This window comes from Penicillium longicatenatum (genome assembly GCF_028827895.1).
Source record: "Penicillium longicatenatum strain IBT 33135 chromosome Unknown contig_2_segment0_segment0, whole genome shotgun sequence".
NCBI classification, from domain to species: Eukaryota; Fungi; Ascomycota; class Eurotiomycetes; order Eurotiales; family Aspergillaceae; genus Penicillium; species Penicillium longicatenatum.
Window position 1 is genome coordinate 2,672,814 of NW_026643120.1, and position 10,479 is coordinate 2,683,292.

At 50.3% G+C, this 10,479-nt stretch overlaps 2 protein-coding genes across 2 annotated transcripts; one reads left to right on the forward strand and one right to left on the reverse strand.

The window, feature by feature from the left end:
* Positions 1-2,334: 2,334 nt before the first annotated feature.
* On the reverse strand, positions 2,335-4,309 carry N7484_003524 (putative C2H2 finger and ankyrin domain protein; the record flags this gene model as incomplete). The annotated part of the gene is made up of 2 exons (XM_057113944.1): positions 2,335-4,211; positions 4,261-4,309. 2 exons carry the CDS (start codon positions 4,307-4,309, stop codon positions 2,335-2,337), a joined length of 1,926 nt encoding a protein of 641 aa, XP_056974084.1.
* A 1,255-nt stretch (positions 4,310-5,564) lies between these two features.
* Positions 5,565-10,479, forward strand: N7484_003525 (ATP-binding cassette glutathione S-conjugate transporter YCF1; the record flags this gene model as incomplete). The annotated part of the gene is made up of 6 exons (XM_057113945.1): positions 5,565-5,852; positions 5,927-9,684; positions 9,735-9,889; positions 9,952-10,020; positions 10,074-10,165; positions 10,219-10,479. The coding sequence occupies 6 exons, from the start codon at positions 5,565-5,567 to the stop codon at positions 10,477-10,479; spliced, it is 4,623 nt and encodes a 1,540-aa protein (XP_056974085.1).

The window sequence follows — 10,479 nt, forward strand, 5'->3', positions numbered from 1 at the left end:
CCCTCCGAAAGTGGCTTCAATCTAATGCAAGGAGTGAAAAGATTACCCTTCGACCCATGATCCTTATAGGCCCATACAAGGTTAACCTCGAAAGCATCGGGCACGGGGACGCACAACATCTAGCTCTTGCAGACGAGCTTGTTTACTAATGGCAACAGAATATACTCTTGGCCAAGGAATTCTAAAAACCTCGAGCACAGATTGCCAATCGTCCCTGCATGACCTTCCAAGCTCATGCAAGACATCTTGTCCACAACGGGCGCTAAGGGGCGATCATCCCCACTGCCTTCGTGCGGTGGCTGGGTACTCCTGTTGCCCCTCCAACCAGGACCCGCTAGGGCTACTGGCTCCTTCATGGAAATCTGTACTCTACATTCATCAGGTTTCACAACTTCACCTTTTTGGTCTGCTTTTTGTCTCTTGGCAGCGGGTCTGTCGTCCTTTTGTCTTATATTTATGACCGATTGGAGGATCGTAGCATTCTTCGCTGTGGTTGACAGGTGGTCGCCGATCTCTACTGATCAATCGCTGACTCCATGTCTGAATCATTGTGTTGGAATGGTGGAGAGAAGGGCCAATAGCTGCATTTTATGAGTGATGTGACCCACTTGGACAGTGCTGATCCGTTTCTGTGGTCTGTGGCTCTGTCTCCCAAAGAAATTGAACTTGGTGCTGATATGTACAGAAACTCGGTGATCAGACTTCGTCTGTGTGCTGAATACTCTAATCTTTGACTTTATGTTATAACCTTGGAGCGCTTTGACTCGGAGTATGGATATGATCTCCAGGCTCATTGCACCAGAAGCTCATGGTGCTGTCTCTAGTCACGGGGCTTCTCTGTGACAGGCTTTTCCCTTTCATTGGCGAACACACCTCAGCAGATCCCCCTGATTCAGATTGAATCGCCACTTTGGAGTCTTCGTTTGGGCAAATCTCCCCCTTCTACCCAGACCCACTAGCCTCGGGCTACCATATCCAGGCTTTTCGGCCCTTGGTCACCCATGAGCCCACCTACCCTCCTTATCTCCTTCACAGTGGCTATGGACCTATTCCATTTCTGACTTCATCTAGGGGTTGAAGAGCCTTCAGTCATCAATTTAAGGGGCCGAGATGGTTGATGCTGTCCATTACAGCCAATAAGGTGAGCTTCCCCCCCTCCTACTCCTATCTGATCCACAATCAAGGGCTTTTTATTCCCTCTTCCCCTCTTTTTACCACTAGGTAATTCCTCGTGGAACTATTGATTTTGTGATCAACTCCTGTCCAAAAGCCATGCAATGATTAATCCCTTTGTGATTGCTGTGCCTTTCCGGGCCCCAGCTGATAGAATGGTGTTTCACACTGCCTTTTGATTTAGAGCCCTGGACTTTGGAGTACTGCTAGAAAATGAGTCTATTATATCAGCATTCACTTCATGTAGCAGGCAAATCGGGGGGCTCTTGTAACCAAGGCGCTACTTTTGACAGGCAATTTCTAGACCATCTTTACAATGATTGTTTTCAATAAATGTTGCCTCGGCGGTCCAGCTAGGTATTGGAGTTTATCAATTGATGGCTTGTTTTCTACGTAAGCACTTAAGAAATCTCGAAAGTCTCTTACAATCTTGCACTTGAAGGTGGTTTCTTGACTCTGCATCAATTGTTCGAAGTTCAGGGAACAAGCCTCTCTCGTAATTCACATAATCATACACATCTCTATCCACACCTGCGATTTGCTTCAGAAAATATCTCACAGTCTTTGTAGTCCAGGCGTCTCGAAAAATGTACCAGGCCTTGTGCACTAGAAGCTTGGGCAACCCATTTGCGCAAATAATGAGCAGCGGGTTCTCCGGGAGAACCATCACCACGTAGGTCGGAATGAAGATACTATTCCGAATCCTGACCGGTGAAAATATCTTTACCATGCCAGATATTCCACTGGTTTCAGTGCATCCCCCAAAGGTTAAAATGGCATCAACCTGCCTACTAGGTACGTTTTGTCATCCGACGAGTCCGTGCAAGGATGCTTCATGATGGCGATGATGAGAAATCAACGTTGAAGTAGATGAAGATGATATAATGATGGGGTAAGTGATAGAATTGGTGTAATTGAGGAAGAATTGAGACTTGGAGTTGGTATGTTGTGAGGGAGGAGGAAATCAGGACCGAATGCGACTGACACTGTTGAGGGTGCGCCGCTGATACTTCATACATTCATCGCAAAAGATTTCGTCACTAAACCACACGATTGGCAAAATCGCAGATTGAGTCATGCATGTCAACGCTGGACGATTACCCCCCAATAAAAAAAAATGAAGAACAGATAGATGATTTGCAGTACGCAGTCTGCTCGCACTCATTTGCCCTGCATTCGTCGGAAACGTTCCTCTGCGGCTCTCGCCCGTCGTTCACGCTCCAATCGCATCTTCATTTCAGGAGTCATCCCTCGTGTCTCCTCGTCCCTTTTCTCGGCAGCTGTCTTTTCAACAGCGCCAAGGGTGCGTCCGCCTGGTCTATTGACCTGCTTGGCTGCTCTTTCAGCATCCTCCTTTTGCAAGCGCTCCAACCCAGCCTTGCGACGATTACTCTCCTCTTCTTCAGCAGCAATTCGCTCCCGATCAGCTCGGCTTTCAGCATCTGCCTTTGACACGGCGGACGGGACTTTAGCGGCCACCCAGTCCCACTTCGATTCTCCTAGCTCGTGACGTGCAATACGGAAGGCATCACGTGTGGCCCGGTCACCCGCAAGCTCAAACGGTGTCCTACCCTCATTGTTCACGACAGTGGGGTCTGCCTGCGCCCTGGTGAGAAGCGCACTCACAACGGCAGGAGAATTTAGATTCGCGGCAAGATGAATAGGCATAGGACAACGAAAGTTTTGTGGTGAATCGGCAGGTTGAAACACGAACGACGAAGGAATGGAGTTGTTTGAGATGTATGACATCAAAGCAGGAACCTTTGACCGTCTAATGAGAGCCTGTATCTGCGATGTATGCAACAGTGTGGCTTCTTCTTCCTTCGATAACTTCGGCTTCTTGGGCTGCGGGCGTGGTGTGGGTTGCTTGGCCTCCTCTTTCTGCTTGGCGGCCGCTGCTGCCGCTGCCAATGCAGCTTCGTCGATCTCGCTAACCTTGACCCTAGTTAATTCTTTGAAACTTCGCATGAGCTCCGCCTGAGTCGCCCGGCGCGTATTGAAAGGAAATCCTCTGATGCGGGGGTCATTCTGTCTTAGGACCTGACCCTCATGCTTGTCGAAGAGAATCTTTCGGTTTGTATTTCCAGTTGCACGAATGAACAACACCTCGGCAGTATCAATCATCTTTCGCCAGTCAATAAGCAGATCCCGGATATCTTTCTCCAGTGCAGCTTCGTTATAACGGCGAAGGGTAGAACCAGCCGAGTGTGCTGCACCTCGTGAGTTGTCGCTTGCAGATTGAGAGCCACCTTGCTTTCTTCGTGTGGTATACCGGTGGAACGTCTTGTGCGCAATGACTCCCGCCTGTCGCTCCTCGACGCCGCCCTGCTTGCGGTGGATCTCAGGCGCCAGGGACACCAACATAGCAGCGAAATGACCACCTCCGATCATGCACATGAAAATATGGGGACCTGACGCAGCGGGATCCTGGCCTTGCGCATTATTGGTACGCGCCTTCACAGGTGCCAGTTGCTTTTTTCGTATGGTCTCTACCAAGTGTCCCGGCTCGTTCTGCTCGGTGGTCGAGAAAATGGCCCGATAGACGCCTAGTGACTTATTTGATGGCAAAGCAGAGCTGGACAGCCAGAACAAGGGGCTCTTCGCCACTTTATTTTTCACCTCTGTCTCATCCTCGTCATTGCCCCCGGACAGCTTTGCTTGCTTCTTGAGTAAAGCCGTAAGTGTTGTGTCGGCGCTACCATCGGCTTCTTCGTCGTCCGATTCTGATGACTCTGATCCCGAAATCGATTCATCGAGCTCACCGACTGCCTTTGCAAACTGAATCTCGTCAAGTGGTTCATTGCCGCGCAGTTGGGCTTTGATGTTGAACCGGTGGTGGTCGGAACGCACGTGGCTACGCTGTTCCTGCACACTGGCGAAGGAAACATTGCACAGAGCACATGATGAAGAAGTTGCGATTGCAAGGTCCTGCGCCGCTTCGGTAACTTTCGCAGAGACGTCGGGGGTGGGGTCGTGGAGGGGTTGATGCTCAGTTTTCGTTGTTAAGGTCGCAAGAAGTTCCGGCGGAAGGTCATAGACTGTTGACGAGTCAGCAAGAATGTCACTTCTCATTTAGAGAGCACCTACCATATAGAGGCTTCTTCAGCAGCTCCTCAATATGTGACGAGTCGACCATAGTGAATAAGTCTTCAATGGAATGCGTCAAACAAAGTGGTGATCGTCTTCTGTCGCCGGTTAGGTGCTGACCGCCTAGCACAGATGGCAGGAGCGGGCTTTTGTATGCGCCGGATCACGTCTCTGTTAGGTTAAGATTTTTTGAGGTTGCGACACAGCTTCCATTACTAGCCAGTGAAAAGCAGGGAAATTTCTGGATTGTGGCTATACAAGACAAGCTATGCCACAATCGTTGTCCGATGTGACTCACGGTGGGGACAGACCCGGAGCAGCTTTGGAAATTCGATGTATGAGTCGAAATGCGTTTAATAAGCGCATTTAAACGTGTCTCAAATCAGTTGCCACTTCCAAGGCTTGGCCCTATACTTCTGTGGTTTTATTATTCTAATGCGATTTCTTTCTCTGCTTACATGGTGCTACGGCCTGTACTTGAGGGAACTGACTACCTGTGGACTGATAGTTACGTCATACGCAGAAGTAAATGGTGAACCCTAGCTATTACGTATGTACGCAGACTGCACCTATTTCTGCCATGTCAATCGGAGACCACGCACCTTCATAATGTATTGAAAGTATCTGATTGTGGGATTGTGAGGATTTCCTTTGATCTCTCTATTCTGAAGTTGCACAAGCCTTTGGACAGACATTGCTAGGCAAGGATACCGATGACGGAAGTCAGATATATATCTAAGCTGTCCATGGGATGTTCCAACCAGGTTCAGATCAACGTCATGCAAGGACCCGAACAAATTTGACACCGTTGAATGCTGAGTAATTTGAACCTGAAGGAAGGTCGCTAATAGGCAATTAAATTTTGCTCCAGCATTGATAGACCATGAAGGCCCAATCAAAGGGGATAACATTCCTTGATAGCACTGGGATCTAAGCCCGCATTGGGCCTAGCTGCTGCTTATCATCAATCCACATACACGTGACTGAATTTGGAAGAGGGGAATATGCGTACAACACACCAACTTGGAGCTATGTTCAAGTGTAAAAGTACCTAGTAGATCTCAGGGCATTCTGTACCCCGTGTACTCTGTACCTGTGTACTGGAATCCTTGCTTTTGTCATACAGTGGGGGTCTCCACTTTGAGACTGGGGCTCGTTGCGGTAAGCAAGGCCGGCCGGAATTTACGGCGTCAGAAGCTCGGCCTTTTACTAAGCAACTCCTAAGGCTCGAGTTTCCCGACTCACTTCACTTTCTTCTTGCGCAAACCGGATGGAACACTGGGGCCTTGTTGCTTGACTCGAAAATGTTGGACGGCTCTTCCCAGGTGTTTCTGGGGGACTCCCAACCGGGAGTCTCGCAATCGCATCTCGTATCCGTCTTTGATCGTCAACGGCATTCTTTCTGCGGCGATTCGGAAGGATGGGGTCCGATGAGCTCCACGGGCTTCCACCTTACCCCGTGCTTTGTGGACGTCACCGTCGCCGTTGTCGCCGCCTGGGGCTTACTCGGCGGTGCTGGTGCGCTCTGGCTGTTGCTGAACAAGCGGATTCCTGCGCCAGTCTCGAAAAATTGGCATTTCTACGCCAAGTTGGTTCGTGGATTCCTTATCGCTCTCTCACTTCGCATGCAGATCTAGTCATACTAACATATACCATCTCGGTAAAGGTCGTTCTCGCTCATCTATTATTCGTCACTGCTCTCCAAGCAGCCATCCAAGCCGAAACCCAACCAAATAGCTTCTGGACCGACTTCCGTTTCTGGTCTTCGGTCCTAACCTTTGCCTCGCTAGGTGTGATCTATGCAGTGCAGTACTTTGAACATTGGCGGAGTCGCCAGCCAAACGGGGTGGTCCTGTTTTACTGGCTCTTCTTCATTATCGCTTATGCCGTCAAACTGCAATCTCTTGTTTCTCGACAGAAATACTTGACCAACCTACCATATTTTGTCTGCATCAATATCAGCCTGGGATTGGCGCTACTGGAATTCGTGCTCGAGTATTTTGTTCCGAAGAAGCAGAGCGCTTATGATGCGTTGGGCGATGAGGATGAATGCCCCTACAATTATGCCGATATCTTTTCGGTACTGACCTTCGGTTGGATGACCCCCTTGATGAAGTTTGGGTACAACAACTATCTGACTCAAGATGACCTGTGGAACCTTCGTCGTCGGGATACCACCCGTGCCACCCTTGACGACCTTAGTAGCGCTTGGGAGGTAGAGCTCGAAAAGAAAAAGCCATCTCTTTGGATCGCACTATTCAAAGCATTTGGCGGTCCTTATCTCCGTGGTGCCATCATCAAGTCGGGCAGTGATATGCTTGCCTTTGTGCAGCCACAGCTGTTGCGGTACCTTATCAATTTCATTGATTCATACCGAACCCCTGATCCACAGCCAGTCATTCGCGGCGTGGCCATTGCCTTGGCCATGTTCATTGTCTCGGTTTGCCAGACAAGTTGTCTCCACCAGTACTTCCAGCGAGCCTTCGACTGTGGCATGCGGGTAAAGTCAGCTTTGACTGCTCTTATCTATGCTAAATCTCTGCGACTGTCGAGCGAGGGCCGCTCATCTAAGACTACTGGTGATATTGTCAACCACATGGCTGTTGACCAACAGCGTCTTTCGGATTTGACTCAATTCGGTACTCAACTCTTTTCTGCTCCTTTCCAAATCACCCTGTGCATGCTTTCCCTTTACCAGTTGGTCGGACTAAGCATGTTTGCTGGTGTGGGTGTCATGATTCTTATGATTCCGCTCAATGGATTCATTGCCCGGTTGATGAAGAAGTTGCAGATCACGCAGATGAAGAACAAGGATTCGAGAACCCGCTTGATGACTGAGATTTTGAACAACATCAAGAGTATCAAACTCTATGCCTGGAATACGGCCTTTATGAACAAGCTCAGCCACATCCGAAATGATCTGGAACTCAACACTCTCCGCAAAATCGGTGCCACGCAGTCCGTGGCGAATTTCACCTGGCAGTCAACTCCTTTTCTCGTATCTTGCTCGACATTCACCGTCTTCGTGTTGACCAGTGATCGCCCCTTGACCACCGAAATTGTCTTCCCTGCCTTGACTCTCTTCAACCTGCTGACTTTCCCGCTCTCGATTTTGCCAATGGTCATCACCTCGATCATTGAATCATCTGTCGCAGTGAGGAGACTGACTGATTACTTCCTTGCCGACGAACTGCAAACGGAGGCTGTCGTCTTCCAAGACCCCGTTGAACATGTAGGTGACGAATCGGTTCGTGTTCGCGACGCCTCGTTCACCTGGAACCGCTATTCCGGTACTACTGTATTGGAAAACATTGATTTGAGTGCACGCAAGGGCGAGCTTAGCTGTATTGTCGGCCGCGTTGGTGCAGGAAAATCCTCCCTGCTCCAGTCAATCCTGGGTGAATTGTGGAAAAATAAGGGTGAAGTGGTTGTGAGAGGTCGCGTTGCCTACGTCGCACAGGCACCTTGGGTGATGAACGCAAGCGTTCGGGAGAATATTGTTTTCGGTCACCGATGGGATCCTGCTTTCTACGATCTCACCGTGGAGGCTTGTGCTTTGCTCGATGACTTCAAGATCATGCCCGATGGGGACCAGACTGAAGTTGGCGAGCGTGGAATTTCTCTTTCCGGAGGACAAAAGGCTCGGTTGACCCTTGCCCGGGCAGTCTATGCTCGTGCAGATATCTATCTTCTGGATGACGTTCTCTCGGCTGTTGATCAACACGTTGGCCGCCATATCATCAACAAGGTTCTTGGACCTTCTGGAGTTTTGAGCGGCAAAACCAGAATTCTTGCCACGAATGCTATCACAGTGCTCAAGGAAGCAGACTACATTGGCTTGCTTCGCGACAAGACTATCATTGAATCGGGCACATACCAGCAACTCATGGCCATGAAGGGTGAAATTGCCAGTCTTGTGAGCAACAACTTGGTGGAATCCGATGACGAAGCCTCTCCTATCGGCTCCGACGACGATGACCTTGCGAGCCACGGAGACTCCGAGGAGACCGCTATCCTCGACAATGACGAGGAAGACGACAGCGAAGGATTGGAACAGCCCGGCTCTCTCGTCCCCATCAAACGGTCGAGTGGACCTGGGCGCAAGTCCAGCCTTGCCACTCTACGCCGCGCTAGCACTGCCACCTGGCAAGGCCCCAGACGCAAACTGGGCGACGAGGAGAATATCCTTAAGAGCAAGCAAACCCAGGAAACCTCTCAACAAGGCAAGGTCAAGTGGAGCGTATATGGCGAGTACGCCAAGAACAGCAATATTGCTGCGGTCACCCTCTACTTGATCGCTATGCTGGCTGCTCAAACGTCTCAGGTGCTTGGCAACTACTGGTTGAAGAGCTGGACTGAAGCCAACGAACGGAAAGGCGGCAACGACAGCACGGGTATGTTTATTGGCGTCTACCTAGCCTTTGGTCTAGGTGCCTCGCTCCTGGTCATTGTGCAGAACTTGATTTTGTGGATTTTCTGCTCTATTGAAGCCTCTCGCAAGCTGCACGAGCGGATGGCGTTTGCGATCTTCCGCTCGCCCATGCAATTCTTCGAGACTACCCCATCTGGTCGGATTCTCAACAGATTCTCCAGCGACATCTACCGTGTCGATGAGGTACTTGCTCGTACCTTCAACATGCTTTTCGCCAACACCGCTCGCGCAATGTTCACGATGGTCGTCATCGCGAGCTCCACACCTGCCTTCTTGTTGCTGGTCATCCCACTGAGCTACGTCTACCTCAGCTACCAGAAGTACTACCTAAGAACATCTCGCGAGTTGAAGCGTCTCGACAGCGTGACCCGTAGTCCAATCTTTGCCCATTTCCAAGAGTCCCTGGGTGGCATCTCGACTATCCGTGCCTACCGACAGGAGAACCGCTTTGCTCTTGAGAACGAGTGGCGAATGGACGCCAACCTGCGTGCTTTCTTCCCGTCTATCAGTGCCAACCGCTGGCTTGCCGTTCGACTCGAGTTTATTGGTTCAATCATTATTCTGTCTTCCGCTGGTCTCGCGATCCTTTCAGTTGCCACTGGCAGCCGTGTCTCGCCAGGTATGGTCGGTTTGGCCATGTCTTACGCTCTTCAGATCACCCAGTCTCTGAACTGGATTGTTCGTCAGACCGTTGAAGTTGAAACCAACATTGTCTCTGTCGAGCGTGTTCTTGAGTATGCCAACCTGCCCAGTGAGGCACCGGAGGTGATCTTCAAGCACCGACCTGCCATTGGATGGCCTGCTCAAGGTGCCGTGTCCTTCAAGAACTACAGCACCCGCTACCGCGAGGGCCTGGACTTGGTTCTCAAGAACATCAATCTCGATATCAAGCCACACGAGAAAATCGGTGTTGTTGGTCGCACTGGTGCCGGAAAGAGCTCTCTCACATTGGCTCTATTCCGACTCATTGAGCCTACCGGTGGTAACATCAGGTAAGAATGCTTTCAATTGTATCTACTTGATCCTTCTGACGTCTTTATAGTATCGATGGTCTCGATGTATCCACGATTGGCTTGTTTGACCTCCGTGGTCGCCTGGCTATTATTCCCCAGGACCCTGCCATGTTTGAAGGTACCCTGCGTGACAACTTGGATCCTCGGCATGTTCATGATGATACTGCACTATGGAGTGTACTAGGTAAGATGAAAATCTCCACAACCAGCATTTAAGAGAACGGACGGGAAGCTAATAACATTAAGACCACGCCCGGTTGAAGGACCACGTCTCCCAAATGGAAGGCCAGCTTGATACTCCGATTCAGGAAGGAGGTAAGAACAACCTCAGTCAATTCCACGTTTGATCACCGCTAACCTGGTTTCAGGATCCAACCTTAGTCAAGGCCAGCGCCAGCTGGTCTCGCTCGCTCGGGCTCTCTTGACCCCTAGCAACATCCTTGTTCTGGACGAGGCTACTGTGAGTGCAATCGTTCCTACTGAATAAGCAACATCGGCTAACCACTATAACAGGCCGCGGTTGATGTGGAGACTGACGCGCTGCTCCAGCGCACCCTGCGCAGCGACATCTTCTCAAACCGTACTATCATTACGATTGCGCACCGCATCAACACCATCATTGATTCCGATCGAATCGTTGTCCTGGACAAGGGCGAGGTGGCGGAGTTTGACACCCCGGCAGAGCTGATCAAGCAAGGCGGCAAATTCTACGAGCTCGCCAAAGAGGCTGGCCTGTTAGAAGGCGACAGTCCCGCCAACTCGCAAATAGCGTAA